The sequence below is a fragment of the Actinia tenebrosa genome, unplaced genomic scaffold (assembly GCF_029948245.1).
Source record: "Actinia tenebrosa isolate PJP-AT-01 unplaced genomic scaffold, QUT_ActTen_1.0 PGA_scaffold0__85_contigs__length_37466705, whole genome shotgun sequence".
NCBI lineage: Eukaryota > Metazoa > Cnidaria > Anthozoa > Actiniaria > Actiniidae > Actinia > Actinia tenebrosa.
In genome coordinates, this window is record NW_028292569.1 from 31,749,200 (window position 1) to 31,765,274 (window position 16,075).

At 34.7% G+C, this 16,075-nt stretch overlaps 1 protein-coding gene across 4 annotated transcripts; it reads left to right on the top strand.

The window, feature by feature from the left end:
* The first annotated feature begins 33 nt into the window (after positions 1-33).
* On the top strand, positions 34-14,943 carry LOC116298404 (adenosine receptor A3). Of its 4 annotated transcripts, XM_031706844.2 has the most exons (3): positions 1,250-1,284; positions 1,782-1,979; positions 13,052-14,943. In XM_031706844.2, the coding sequence occupies exon 3, from the start codon at positions 13,111-13,113 to the stop codon at positions 14,230-14,232; it is 1,122 nt and encodes a 373-aa protein (XP_031562704.1). In that variant the 5' UTR covers positions 1,250-1,284; positions 1,782-1,979; positions 13,052-13,110; the 3' UTR covers positions 14,233-14,943. The 4 variants fall into 4 exon arrangements, with proteins under 4 accessions (XP_031562705.1, XP_031562704.1, XP_031562707.1 ...); XM_031706845.2 differs by lacking the exons at positions 1,250-1,284; positions 1,782-1,979 and adding an exon at positions 34-89; XM_031706847.2 differs by lacking the exons at positions 1,250-1,284; positions 1,782-1,979 and adding an exon at positions 7,731-7,927.
* The last annotated feature ends 1,132 nt before the right edge of the window (positions 14,944-16,075 follow it).

Below are 16,075 nucleotides of genomic sequence, written 5' to 3' on the forward strand. Positions count from 1 at the left end.
TACTTACAAGAACTTGGACTCATTTTTTCTACAGGTTGGTGTATGTTGCTCTATTGGGATAACTCGCCAAGCTTGTGGATGTATATAAGGTTAGTGGAGGGATAAAGAGAAGATAGGATTGACTAGAAATGAAATGAGACATTTTAATTTGCCAACGTACATCTATTTGGAAGTCATTTGCTGTACTGAATACTGTCAATAGCACGTTACCAGGTCGAGGCAAAAGGAAAGAAAAGTATTCTGTATTTCTACAAAAAGAGATGTATTTGCTACAAAAGACAAAACATGTTGGTTTAGCTTGGTTTTGGCTTCTAAAAAAGGGTGCCAATGGGGTTAGTCGCTAACTGACAAATAAAAGAAAAAATAGTAGTTAATTGACAAATAACTTGAAATTAGTAGATAACATTTCATTATTTGGGATATTATGGCCAGCGCTCTTAAAATTATTACAGTTAACTGATCTTCAGCCGAAAAATTAGAAGTTAACAGACAATCAGTGGGTACACCCCCATTGACACCCTCCTAAAAGACTCTCATTATAGTTTTACCAAGATGACTCGATTTGCAATCAGTCCCTATTATCAAGAGATCATTTTGGTCTGTGATAATGAGATCAATAATGAGTTAATTCTCCTATGTATTGTTCAAATCACTAACGAGATCGTTAAGGTCTATATTGTTCATTTTATTATGATCTGTATTATTCAGATTATTATGGTCTGTCGGTGATGATAACATCAGTAGCTAGTATGATCTGTATTATTCAGATTATTATGGTCTGTCAGTGATGATAACATCAGTAGCTAGTATGATCTGTATTATTCAGATTATTATGGTCTGTCAGTGATGATAACATCAGTAGTTAGTATGATCTGTATTCTTCAGATAACTATTGTCTGTGATGCGAGATCATTAAGATCTGAATTGAGATTAATATGATCTAGGATAATGAATCCATCTCGGAAGTTCTAAATTGTTTTCCTTAATACTTTGTAGCAAAGATGAAATAATTCTTCCTTATACCAGAACCTTCTTAATCCCTCAAAGCACATGCCAAACTTTGTATACCTGTTTTTCTCCAGCAGGAACCGACGTTTTTATTAAATTTTTTCACTCAATTAACAATCTTTCGAACTAAAGAACCAGAAACCTCGCTCAAAAAGCGTGAGTGACATGTCACACCCTCTTAGGAAGGACTGAGTTACTTTCATTTATTTTTATTGTATTAAAAACAGTTTTCAGTTGACGTGTTCTCGTTTGCAAGTCATGCCTAAAGGCATTAAGGTATGAAACTCCATTTTTAAAATTGATTTCTTTAAGTATTTTTTAGTTGAATTAGGGAAAGTTAATTGATATATCTCAATGGGGAAAAAACAAGGAAATTCCTGATATATATATCACGTGATTCGCAGGACGTGTACATTTGTCATTTCTACACGTAATCTACAAACTTATACCAACAGATAGCGAAGGCTTTTAGTGTGATAATCGTACCTCGCAGTAATTACCTAATTCTTTTAGTCTGACACACTTGATTTTCTACATTTAGTTTTCACGAGAAAAGCGGGTTGGTATTCGTCAGCGATGACGTGTGATAGGCAATCAGCCAATCACAAAAAGGTTTTATTAACACTTGGAAAAGAGCGAGGGAGATATTTATTTGATTTTGTGATTCAGAGGATTGAGCTAGATATTTAAGGCCTAACGTCTGAACTGAGCACTGTACGATCCATTCAAGTCTCTATCTTTTCACTCCTTCAAACATTCCTTGCCTTTTTCAGTAATAGGACTCTCGACTCGTTCACAAGAACCGGAACAAACTCAAAGCTGACTTAATTTTCTGAAGGACATTCCACACGCTTGGCTGTGTTATTTTCACAACTTTGGGATGTTAATTTATTTATGTAGCAACTGCTTCAAAAGACTTCACTAGAACAACGTTTTACGAAAAAAGGGGCCAACATTAACCTCAGAAAAAGGTATGTTTGTTTATGGTACAAAAAGATTTTTTTTCTCAACTCACACTCACATTTATAAAATCTGTTGAACGACAAACAAAATATTTAAACTCTTCAAAGAAAATTTGATTAAATACATGATATCATAACTTGTGAAGCGCAATATTCAATTTTAAATTCCAAAATAGTTATATTTTGTGTTTCCCAAAAAACCTTTTTTATTAAATAATTTTCTTTTTTTTGCGTATTTTTCATCCAAAACCGTCCGGAAAAAAGCGAGACCAATTTGCCTGTATTTCTGAACTGTTTTTCTTTCTGATGATTTTAAGTTAAATTTCTCAATACCTGGTTCTTCAAATTTCATCTTAACATTTAGGATTAAAAAGAAAGTTAGAAAATTGATTTGGTAATGTAAAAATTGCGACATAGTCTTGTGAGATCCGTCACTAGATATATAGGATGATAATTCATGAGGATTAGAACTAGAGCAAAGTAGTTTGCGGGGTAATTCTAGAGAATTAGGTATTGAGTCTATTTATAGCAAAAGGATTTGGAAATTAATTTTGTTTTGTAGATTAATTGTAATTGCAAATTTGTTCGTTAGGAGTGGGTTTTAAGGGCAAATGGATCGGTATATTGGTACTGAAATATTTATGGTATATTGAGTCTAAAACTGAGAAAATAAAACTTGTGTTTTGTCTGGATAATTGAGATAAGCAAAAAGGTGACTGGCTGGGAATGAAAGAAAAGCAGTAGAGAAAATAAGAAAGAATAACAGGAAACAAGGGAAATTAGTAGTTGAAAACAATAAGACAAGGAAAATAGAGTAAAAGTATAAGTCAAAATGGGAAGGAAATGATAGGGAATCAAGGGAGAAGAAAATAGAATTAAATAAACGCCGAAAGGAAATTGAGAAAAGAAACAAAAAGAAGTGAAAATTACGGGCAAAAAATAAACGAATTAAATTAAAATAAGAATAAAGAAGTAAAAATAAAAGGACTTGAAAAGGAAAGAAAAAGGAAAAGTTATGAACAAGTGAAGGAAAAGGAAAATAGAGAATTGAAAAATAAATGAGATAGATTTAGAGACGAAAAATATGATTAAAGAGGGAAAGAAAAGAAAATTAGAATGAAATTAAGACTATCATACAATTGAATCAAAATGAATATAGGATACCACATTATTCAGCACGTATCCTTCTATCCCTTATTCATCCCAACTACTCCACTATTTAAATATGTTTTTTTATTCAACGGATGTTGTAAAATTATTCTGTCATTAAAAGTGGTAAAAGTTTAATAGTTTGAGAAGACAAAAACATAAAATGAATTCAGATGCGGGTACCGACATTCCGGTGAACGGAAACATGTTTACTGAGGTATCATTATCTCATGTTCCCTCGGAGGGAGAGCTTTTAGTAGACACTTGCCACGGCGAATCTTTGAAGCTTGTTTCTTTCGATCGCATTTAGACTCGTTGTTTTAAAAACAATTACAGTAATGTTATCTCAAAAATTCGCAGGCAAAAGCTACAGGGGGCTCATGCAGCTGAAAATGACATTATATCTGCAGAATTAGTGTTTTCTGTAAACTTCAGAGCGTTGCGCAATTTTTTTTAAATATATATTCGAAGAAGAAGCGACTTAAGAGAGCTCTAATATTTCACAAAGATCCATCAAGGCCTAAAGTGATTAATGCGCTCATATAATCCCGCCAAAGCCTAGCCGTGAGTCAACCTCGGGAAACGTTAATTGGTTGTGTACCTCTTTGCCAAGCTAGGCATGCGGTTTCAAATATTTTCATAGAATCTCTTAAGGACGAACTCGAATCCGTAAAACTTTTTTTTTTTTTTTTTTTTTGTCGTAATTCTGTGTATGGCTTAATTAAATACTCTAATTGAGAAAGAAATGCTGTATCTTCGTCATAAGTGGCGTCCGTAGAAGTCATTGTCGGCAAACATGTAAAATGTAAAGTCATATAGATGGACGAGGTTGCAGGTGGGTAAATATCGGTGAAATGGGAAGCCATTAACGATTGTACGCTCGGCCACATATTTGTACATTTGCAATCAGTATATCGGCCGAAAATTATCGATCAATTAGAAATCATTAAATATTTAAGTTAGATATGCAAACAAAAAATATCTTTTGCAAGAAATGAAGGCTTTTTTTCGTTTATCTCTCGCTCTTTCAATTTAATCAATTGTCATTTTTTCACCTTTGAGAAATTTTTTTTTAGTCTGTGATTTAATCACGCGTTCAAGTCAAGATATCAAGTACACCGTCTCTTCAAGTCCAGTTAGTTTTTTCGTTTCTCGATATTAGAAAAATTATCAAATGAGGTCTTTGTGGTACAGCTAAATGCAATTCACGAGATGAACACCGATTCTATTGTTTTAATATCGTATAAAGTCTGTTTGCGGCCGTTTTACGGTAAATGACTCAGTTCTGCACTATATACACAATAGAATTAGACAGTACAGCCAAGAATGGTCGGATAAGATATCAATGTTTCTTTGAGCTAATGGTTTTTAGTGCGTCGTTTCACACTGGACTTGATGGCAGTCGAAGTGGATCATTTTGAAGCGAAAATTCAGCTCGTTCAAGTATCATTCTTACAAGTTACATTGAACAAAGATAGATTAAATTGGAAACTTTTTATGACACCTTTCAAGCTAAAATATTCTTTACAACTTTTAGCTATTGTAATATCCAAACTTGATTCCAGTACAATGTTTGTCCATATTTGTAATAAGCTAAAATTGATTGTTTCAGCAAGTATTTTCAATTCGTAAGTTAGCTTGATAGTTATAAATATATTTAGATTCAAATCGATTGGATTGTGCGGTAGCAGTAATTGTTTTACGTCAAACCTCCATTTTAATGACTCTTTTAATTTATGCACAGTATTTTCCATAATAGACCACGTGCCATTCCCTTGAGTATTATTTCTTTTATAGGCCCTTTTTCTTTGGGCGTAACGTTTGGCCATTTCAGACCACGTGTCATTCCCTTGAGTATTATTTCTTTTATGGACCCTTTTACTTTGGGCGTAATGTTTTTCCCATTTCAGACCACGTGTCATTCCCTTGAGTATTATTTCTTTTATGGGCTTTTTTACTTTGGGTGTAACGTTTTCCCATTTCAGACCACGTGTCATTCCCTTGAGTATTATTTCTTTTATGGGCCTTTTTACTTTGGGCGTAATGTTTTCCCATTTCAATCCACATGCCATTCCCTTGAGCATTATTCATTTCTTTACTCAAACAAAGATTTTTATGCACAAAGAGGGATAGAAAAATACCAAATTCCAAAGATTTTGTTTGGGACAGCCACGGACATACATTAGAAATTGAATGCTAAGAAAAAAACAGTCGCATGTTATCTCTTACGTAAAGGAAAGGGTGCCTTAAATCTTCAAAGTATCATGTAACATGCCAATCATTTCAATAAAATAGCTCCGACTCAGTAGCGAACCAATCAACGTTGCAGCAGTTTTCTCAGCGGAATTAAAATCTTGTCCCACAAACAACTACACTGTATCTGTTTTAAAGAGTACTACAAGGACTACGAGACAATTTTCTATTCTCTTCGCAGGACAGTCAACTATTGAAACAATCTAAAATCAATTTTCCGCGATCAGAGTTTTAAAATCGGAGATATTCTAGATAACAGTGTTAAGGTTATGGGACATAGCAACTGTAACTAAGGCGAGTCGGAACCATGAATTCATCTCCAGACTGTGGTGTATCAGAATGAGGCAAGTCAAGTGTAGTGGGTGACATACGTGCACCACATTTAATCGTGGGTTGGCGCGTTCTCATTAGTATCGATTGCATTCAAAAACTTTTGAATATTGAGTAGAACATTACATAGTAAAAATGTCGAGCTTTTGTCACTTTGACGGATTCAGGCGGCAATATTCCTGGCTTCTTAAAAACGCAGATTTTTTAAACAATACAAAATTTTTGAACCTTAAAATTTGGTGAGAATCCGGCTTTCTGAGTAACAAATCATTTCATTAGAAGTCTAAGAGAATAATCGTCTAGATGTTAAGCTATTAATTCTTGTTATATCATTATTAATGATGAAAGGTTTATTGAAAACACTATCGTACACCTGCAAAAAATCGTGTTCTGTGGCTCTTAGCTACATTAATAACCACACAACACTGGCCAGCTCCCGTGTTTTTAATCCGTTCGAGATCGCGTTTTCTCAAATTGATATAATTTATCATGATTATATCGGTCAGTTTGTCATTTTGAATATTTATTGCTGTATTCTGTCAGTGCATTTGACATCATAGGCGCCATGTTGGGTTGACTTGAAATATTTGGTCTTCGTTGCCCTTTGTCCTTTTGCATGTGACATCATAAGCACCATGTTGGTTGACTTGAAAGATTTGGTCTTCGTTGCCCTTTGTCCTTGTGCATTTGACATCATAAGCACCATGTTGGTTGACTTGAAAGATTGGGTCTTCGTTTCCCTTTGTCCTTGTGCATGTGACATCATAAGCACCATGTTGGTTGACTTGAAAGATTGGGTCTTCGTTTCTTTTGTCATGTCAACCAACATGGCGGCCATGTCTTTTGTCCTTGTGCATGTGACATCATAGGCGCCATGTAATAATAATAATAATAATAATAATAATAATAATAATAAGGAATAATTTATATAGCGTCGATATCCGTAAGTTCAAAGACGCTTTACAACATAAAAATGTGACTCAAAAAATGAAATTAAGAAAAGAATTACTATTTCATGAATAAGAGTGCTGGATGACTTGAAAGATTTGGTCTTGGTGTCTTTTGTCATATCAACCAACATGGCGACCATGTCTTTTGTCCTTGAAACTTGTGAATGTGGCTTCTACGTTTTTATAATTGGCTAATCCAACGACAAAACGCCACTAAAACAATAAAACTAGAACCTTTGGCCTTTGTTTCTTGAAGATGACCAAAAGGAACGCGGACAATAATGCATGTTTTTACTACAAATGTAGGTCCCACACGCGATAGAATCTAATAGAGAGTTTTAGATTTACGTTCACGGCAAACATGAAACGTCAGTTGACCAGTAAAAAATTCTTTTAAATTACTGAAAAAGAATCGCAAAAAAGTCCAAGTAGTAGAAAAACAAAAGAATATTTGCGCTTGGTGAGAAGGTTTGTAAAAGGTAAAGTAAAATACAGGAAAACTATGAAAACGTGCTCACGTTTGCCGTCTGCGGGGAGAAAAAAAAGTCAATCTAAAACTCCCTATTACTGCGCTACTCTCTTTCCCTCTTTGTTCCATGTCAACAAAAGTTTGATATGAGAAGCTAGAACGGATAGAGCAAATGCCCCTAGGTCACATTACCTAGTAATGGCGGTATGTTCTGGTTATCAGTAATATATCTCTAATAAAAAATAGTCGATTAATAAGTAAAAGAAATATTAGAAAATATATTAAAATAAGCCATTCATGAATATTATGACAAGAGATGACTGGGCTATTGTTTAACACAATATAATCTTCGTAAAATTTTTCATTTTTCAAAAGTGTTACTAAGTTTCCCTTCAGTAGCGTCTCAGTTAAGAAAATCCATAATTAATTACGCAGTCACGAGAACGTAGAACTTAGGACAAATGTGCTATATAATACATACAAGTATTTGATGTAATAGTATATTGCAAGCGAAGTAGTTGTTTTAAGAATAAATATTCAAGACCCCAGGAAAATCATTAATAATACATAAGAAGTTCGTCGCAGGAAATTGCTTTTGTTAACGGATTACAGCTACAGCACATCAGTATATTTTACCGTTCAATATCACTCACGCGATAATCTTCGCCGCATGAGTGTCGCTAAACCCTGCTAGATGACGCTTTTATTTTTCCGATTTCTCGGATATTCTGCTGTAAAAAAAAAAATCACAAAAGTATTCTAACGTTTGGAACAAGCTCTTTCTTGAGTCTTCTTCTTCGTTTAAGGTAAGACAAAGTGAGATAAATAGACTGAAATTTCCATGCATGTAAGGAAAGTCCTAGTTTGAGCGTAAGTGTTAATGGTGTTATCACTTTAAAACAATTAACAAGCGGCAAAAAAAAAAAAAAAAATGCCGAGAAAGATACGCCACAGAAAGCTGAAGTAATGTTTTTTAAGTCCAACGAAATATTCTATATTTTTATCTGAAATAATTTTGCATGTAAGTCAGTAAGACAGCTCCCAGAAAATATTTTATGATATGTTTTGAAGTTAGTAGCGATGAACCGATTGTCTGGCTGTCTTCTAGAAAACCTAGCCGTAAAATATTCTTAATAACCTTGCACAACTGTGACAGCTTATGGAATAGTTAGATGAATGAATTAGTTAAGAATTGCACTAATGACTGTTCTTGTAAAAATATTATGATATGTTTTCAAAATAGCTATGCACAAAAACAATTGCTGGCAATATTAGTATATTACTTTCGTAGGCCTTGTGCGCACCACAACAATTTACGCAAAGGCACCTCACTCTTCTAAATTCAAAGGAAAGTCATAACAAGAAGGCGGAATTGCGATTAATTATGCAAGCAAAGGAAATAAAAATTATCGTGTATTGAAGAAACGCCAATGTATTATCATTAATTAGAATCGCACTTTATGACTAAGTGCATAAAGACGATATACACCTACTTGCAAGAAGGTTGTCATACAAGAATAGAACATTAGTAATTTAGTGAGAAAGGAATTCATTAAAAGACAAATGAAAAAGTTCAGCTTCAGTGATCTTCTTTTGTTTTTTAATATAATTCCTATCCCACTAAATCACTAATGTTCTATTTTCGTATGACAACGTTCTTGCAAGTAGGTGTATCTAGTCAAAAAACTGAGGTTATTGGAGCAAAGACGATGAGCGATAAGACATTCCGGCAAGAATAGCTGGAATGACTGGTGTTTTTTATTATTCTCGTCAAGAACACGGAGGCTAGTGTTGAGGTATCCAGTGTTGCTCGAAACCATTTTAGAGGCCTCGGACAATTGTGTTTAATTGTACTGGTCTTGGAATGATTTTTCGCCAATCTCCCATGTCTCCAACAACCATTTTTAAATAGTTCAGTGCATACCACTCTTTCGAGAATAGCAAAATACATTTGAAAAAAAATAAGAACCTAGCATTGGTGATACTGTTAGAGAAATATGATAGGTGAAATAGAAAAGGTTATTATGAAAAAGCAATAGTAAGCTTAGTCGGTCCTCAGAAAACTACAAGCAAAGACAGTGATAGATTATCTAAGTTAAGCTATCAATCTGGTTCAAGTTCAGCATTACTAATATCTCATGGGCTGTAATGTAGATGATAATTGCTTCGTGTTGTTAAAAGCTTGTCAAATTATGTGAGAAAGGCTTGTGCTTCAAAATAGCAAAATAAAGTTGATTAAAAATTAAAGGAAATATGAATTGTAAAAAAAGCATTTCATGAATTTTTAATGATACTTTCAAATTAATACACTAGAATATAAATCATAACTTAACCTCGATCACGCGACAATTATTATTATTGTTATTATTATTATTAATATTTATTATTATTATTATCATTATTAGTATTTATTAGTATTATTAGTAGTAGTAGTATTAGCATCATTATTAGTATTATTATCATCATCATCATCATCATCATCATTATTATTATTATTATTATTATTATTATTATTATTATATTTGACAAATAAAATAAACAGCATAGTTTGGCATAATTCTGGTCATTAATGGTACATGTTTTATCCTAGACCCTAGACTAATGGTCTCTGTTATTTCAGAGCCTATTTTCTAATTCTGTTTCATCTAAACCGCAGATTGCCCAAGGCTATAATATTACTGAACAGGTATCCTAAGCTTACTAATTCAATTCGTTTGTTGTTGACATTTCTTTTCTTTTTCTCTTTTTCTTTTTTTAAATTTTTTCCTCGCTTTCTTTTTTAAATTATTTTGCATTTGGTCTTTTGATTTAAAAGTTGCTCTCCTCATTTCTTATTTTTTTAGATAACGACTGGTTTTGGAACTAGCTTGGACTGCGTCGGTGTTTTTTAGTTGAAACAAATGTGTCGTAGTAGATAATTTTATCACCGTAAATACGAAAGATAGTAGACTGACGTTTCGGACGTTAGTCCTTCGTCGGAGTCAATGAGTCTTATTTTTTTTAAATTCAGTACCTAGCTAGCTTGTCACACATTACAGTCGCTTGTTGGTTTTCTTCAAATTCAAGCTTTTTCTCTGGATTCTCCGGTTTTCCTCCCTCCGAAAGAATTAACTTATATGTTTGTGTTATTTGAATTTTTTAATCAGTGATGTATAAACATAGAAAAACGTTAACCGAAATGTGTACATAGCAACGCTGCTAGAAAACAGGTAGATTGCAACCGCTGTAATAAGGACTACAACGGAGAGCGATTTGGTACTCGGTTATAGCGTTAAAACTCGGCATTATTAATGCACCGTAACTATGTATTTATAACAGTTGCTTAGATCATTTACTAATGGTAAATTTGTATCCATCTTGATGTCCGGTTACCATGACAATGATCAGTGTTCACAGAACCCTTAAAATAGACGCATATTATTATAGGCACATTACATTGCTTACAAAGCTTTGGACCGCCATTAATAACAAAAAATGAAAATCTAAAAATATCGGCAAAGGGTGTCTGAAAATCTCGACAATATTCCAAAACAAATATACGGGGTTTACTTGTTGTATACAAATGAAAAATTATTCCATTTTCATTTTGCATGCGATATTTTTGCATGGAGGTGTTTCATTGCAAATAGACACAACAAACAATGAACCGGGAATATTATGTTTATTTTCCGAATACAACGAGAACAAAAAAATCTTAAATCTTATTAAAACCCGCCTAAGACATAAAGGTTCCTTGATGGATATGGATAGATTTGTTGTCTCCAGGGGCAAGAAAGCGAGGGGTTGTATATCCGAACGCTAATGTAAACAATACTTCCAAACCAATGTGATTACAGATATTAAGACCGGATGATGAAGATTTAGGATATCATCCCATCAGTCGAGTTATGTCATGCAACAAACCAGATACGAACTTTTAGTGACAGGAATAGAAAGCCTTCAAAATTTTGAGAAAATCACCACATGAGATACACAGTAAATACATTGATTCATTATCAGAGGAAAACAATATTCTTGAAATAAAATCTTGGGAGCCTTAGGCCACTTGAGCATGTCGCTAATAGGTTAAATGAACAAGCTTTTATTAACCGTCCTTTGAGTGGATTTTGTATTCCGCGTTTCTCAAAGTAACTTTTTAAAGTAATTAATGTTTCTTAAAATCTCGAGAGCTGCAAAGCATATAATTAGAGGAACGGGTTGTTTCAATTTAAGTCTTGACATTTGACGAATAGTCGCACTTTAACCACGGATATTACAACGGATAAATAAATTCTGAGCGCTCCGTATTGGAAATTGAAAAAAAAGGATTCTTTTGCCTTATAACTAGAAATTTGTTTTCGAGAAGAGACAAAGAAAGAAAGAGCGAAGCGAGGAGGAAACGCTTTTTGGAGCCAAGAAGCTTGTGTCTAAATATACAGTAGTTATATATAGATAGTGATCAAGGCAAGGTAATGGAAGAAAGCCTGGGTATTAAGAAATGATAAAGTAAATCAAGCAAGGGATTGAAAGCTCCAAGACAATCTTATGACTGAAATAAAGAAATAACACCACTTCGACGTCGAAGCATAAATAAATTATCCGGCCGTCAGCTCAGAATATCTATTTGAAGGTAAATTTAAAATCTATGGGTAAAGCTTTAACAGGAGAGCTTGTTAGAAGATTACTTTTCAGAATACAAAGGGGCATTTCTTTTTCTTACGCTGATCTCAAGGTCATCGATTTATAAATTTATAATCATTAGAATAACATTATATAAATATAGAAATAAATAAGTGATTTTTGGTGATTTGTCGAAGCTGCAGTGAGCGAAAACACTGCTGCATGGATATGAGCAGTCTATGAGCAGTCGGTGCTTTGTCGTATGCACGATGTTGTGTTATAACGACTGTCATAAACGAAATATATCGTGAGTAAATTATTTTTAATATTTACTTCAAGAACGATTCTTTATCCTGTTTATTTCGTTCTAAGGAAGAACTTTAATTCAAGTGTTTTTTTTAATATATAAGTTATATAGTTTAATATATAAGATGAGTTTCAGTATAGTAGAGCTATAATAAGTAGTTGTGATACTACAATCTACTCCGCAAATTATTTTTTTTCGTGGATAGCTTGATAAGCATGATTTGCAAGGGTAGCCAACAGAACTCAATCTTTCCTTCATTTTTCTTATTACTTATTATTTCATTGATGATTTGTGCATCAAGACGGCCACACATATAATATTAATACTCGTTTAAACGATCCATATAGTACAGAACTGTAGAACGCTGTTGACTAAGATCGAATCCTCAGAGTAAAAATAGAAAATAATCTCAAGTAGTACACACAACCAAAGGCTGCATGCATCCCTCGGCTAGGAAATGTGATTGTTATTATTTATTAGTCATTATTTAAGTTTCATTTTATTAGTCATACTCGATAAAGAGCTAAATGAGGAGTTAAACGCGCGATTGGTTTAAAATACCTGTATGCGTTTAAGCAAAGCGACAACTGCATAAAATGTCGAGCACTTTTATTGAGCGAAACGTTTATTAAGTAGACGTGCACCTTTCTTTGAATGGACAGCTAGTTCTACCGTCCCGAAACTGTCTTTACATAGTTTACTCTCAGTTAAACGAACCTCTATTAGGCCGACACCTTTTATTTAACGGCTATAGTTACAACGGCCCCTAAGGTGTGCGTACGCTTAACATAGAAATACCTACTGTAGTTATTGTTGTATTCACTCCGCTCTCAACAGTAAAACATGACAGTTAATGAATATTACAACGTACTAGAGGAATTTTACTTTTCCTGTGAAAAAATAGTTTGTATAATACAGAGTAGTAGATTCTAATTCCATTGTTTTCCGGGTCATTATGCCATTTATCTATGCGCATGCGCAGATAATTTTATTAATCAACAATGCTGCATCATTTTTTTTTCAGACTTGAGTTAACACACAACGTGAACAACACACAAGAAGAATAACTGCGCATGCGTGAGAATGAGGAACCAATCAGAGCCCTTGACGTCACCAATGAAATTGCCCAATCTCTCAGATTCATTTACACGTGACTTCCCAAACCAATCATCGTCAACCGGAAGTAAATCTTTAAGCCTCCTAGAGTTAGTAGTCTGGTCTGGCTCGTTTGGCATTCTCGCTGTGGCCATTTTTGTTGGTAATGCTTTAACAATCGCTGTATTTACCAGGAAGAAACTTCTTCGTTCCCGGGCCAACTATTTCCTGGTATCTCTGGCAGTAGCAGATTTACTCGTTGGTTGCATAACCATCCCGATGTACTTGTACACGTTGGTTTCTTACTGGAAACACGGACAATATACTCCTATGGACTTCTACTATTCCTACGTGGCTGTAGATATCTTCACTGGTTTTGCGTCGATTTTCGCATTAACGATCATAGCGATTGAACGTCTCTACGCCATATTGTGGCCGTTAAAGCATCGCATCGTGACGAAGCGTCTTTACCATTTCCTGGTCTCGCTATCTTGGATTTTATCAGGTTTTATCTCCATATTCTACTTCTTATGGTCATACCAAGTACTCAAGGTCAGATTCTTCTTCTACTTAATCATCGTCTTCATATTCACTTCCCTCATTATTATATGTATAGCTTACAGCCTCATCTGGATAAGACTAAAATTCAAAATATGTAAGCGCCCGCGCAAGCCAAGACGTCGCTTCAACGACTCGATTGATAGTTACTATGACAATGTGCGTGACCCTGAGAGCGGTTGCCAACGGCGACTGGACCATGACGTCATTCTAACCACCCTTTGTATTGTGACTGCGATGTTTTTAATCACGTGGGTTCCTTTTTATATTTTGAATATTGTCGTGTTCTTTCGTGGCGGACAAAAGGGCCTACCTGACGAAGCGTTTTACTTCAGTAAACTTTTACATTATGGAAATTCTTTGGTGAATCCAATCGTTTATTCGATCAAAATACCAAAGTTTTCCAAGACGTTGTCACTGTTCGTCAGGAGAAAACACAGAGCCGTCGTGAAGTCACTAAGACAGTTGAACTCGAGACCAAACAGTACGAAAAGTTCGTCAAGCCAAATGAGAAAATCAAAGGTTATACAAACTGATAGTACCAATATATGAACTGCGCGTGCGTGGTAGTCATGGTTTTTCACCATGCGAACCTGGATGCTGCATGCATGAAAATCATGCATTAAAACTATATACAGCATGATATATAACTAAGATTGTGATACGACATGTGAAGCTACCATGGTAAACTAGTAATTGTGATTTATTCTTAAATGGACCAAATCTACTTGGGCGTAATGCTTACCATTTCAGACCACGTGTCATTCCCTAGAGTATTATTTCTTTGTTTGAGGGTTGCGCATGAGAAGATACATGGATACAACTCAATAAAGAGAATGACACGTGGTCATTTGGCCTAACTGGATTTGGTTCGTTGGGGAATACTGACCTAACTCATATGTGAAGTGACATATAAAACAAAATATCTGAAATTTATCATGGTGTACAACATGGTATAACGTTAAAACATATGTTCTGATTGGCAACATCTGCTGTGGTATATTACCCAAAAAATATTCCACGAGTTAAAAAAGTCATTTGGAAAGAAAAACGGGGTTGTCAGTCGCGTAACTAAATTAAAAATTAAATTAAAAGACTTCATAAAGCTGATTGTAAATATTACGTGGTTGGTAACCTTATTCCTAAAATCGATTTCAAGAAATACGAGATCTTTATTCCGTAGCGACGTAATCCCTAATACTTATAAAGTTGACAATTCACTGTACTTCATCTGCGATATCAAATACAATAATCATAATGTATGAGGATTACTCTGTCGTTATGCGCGCACCAAGCTTAAACAAGACAAGGCGCGATGGACAAGCTGGAATATATTCCAGACGCTGTACCCTCTCCTTTGCCGCTCCGCTTTTGTTTTTCGGCGACACAGGAAGCCCAAAAACTTAAGCGGAGCGGCAAAGGAGAGGGTACAGCGTCTGGACTAGCTGGAATGCGGCTAAATTGGTGGCGCAGAGCAGAGCTGGCTGGACGAGCGATATGAAGGCCTTATGCGACTCCTGGCACATGCGCAATAAGTCATGATAATGATAATGATAAAGCTGCAATTGGCAACCGGCGTCTAGTAATCAAGACGTCCGCTTCTTGATTTCATTTTACCTCTAAGTTCTTATAAGCTAGTATTATCACAAGTTCCTTTTAAAGGTTCTTACTTATTTATCACTTATATAAATACCTCGTGGTATAGAAACAGCTGATCATTAGTTCGTCTTGTAAGCGCCAGGATAAAACCGGAACGAAATAATCCTTTCCGGGAACATTTTCATATATTTTGTAGTTCCCGACAATTGAGATTTTGTGTTTGCTCGCATTGTCGGTAGTAGTTCTTATGGCGCGACTTGAAGTCGGTAGTGTGACAAGAGGAGTTCTTTACAACAAGGATTTGAATGGAATCTTTTTTGCGGCGTTCATCGCACTATTAAATCAAACAAAGCACCAATTAAAATCCTCAAAGAATGTTTTTTTCAAGATTTTATTTTTGCTTAAGTCTGAATCCGCGCACAACTAAGAAGCAAAAGTTTCATTCGCTGTTAATTATTCATCTCTATATATAGCTTTGCTCGTCGAGCATAGTTGATGACTCTCTCCCGCAGTGGTTTAAGAAAACGACTTATGGAAATCTCATTCTCTAGTCTTCTTTTCTTGAGCCAAAGCCGTCAATTTTGCAACTGGTCTGTATAAAGACCACACGCGCGCGAATCCACACCCGACATCTAATCCAAAATGTAATGGAACTGTTATCATTACCTTGGCTGTAGCCTTGGCTTAATCCTGAATGGCATGTTTATATTTATACTTTGTTTTGGTAATTGGATGTTAATCATATGGTTAAGATAGGACGGATTAAGTGAGGTAAATTAGATCAATCCTTTTTTCA

Bases quoted from the DNA above. Each gene is read 5' to 3' on its own strand.
- LOC116298404 (XM_031706845.2), top strand. From the start codon at position 13,111: ATGAGGAACCAATCAGAGCCCTTGACGTCACCAATGAAATTGCCCAAT.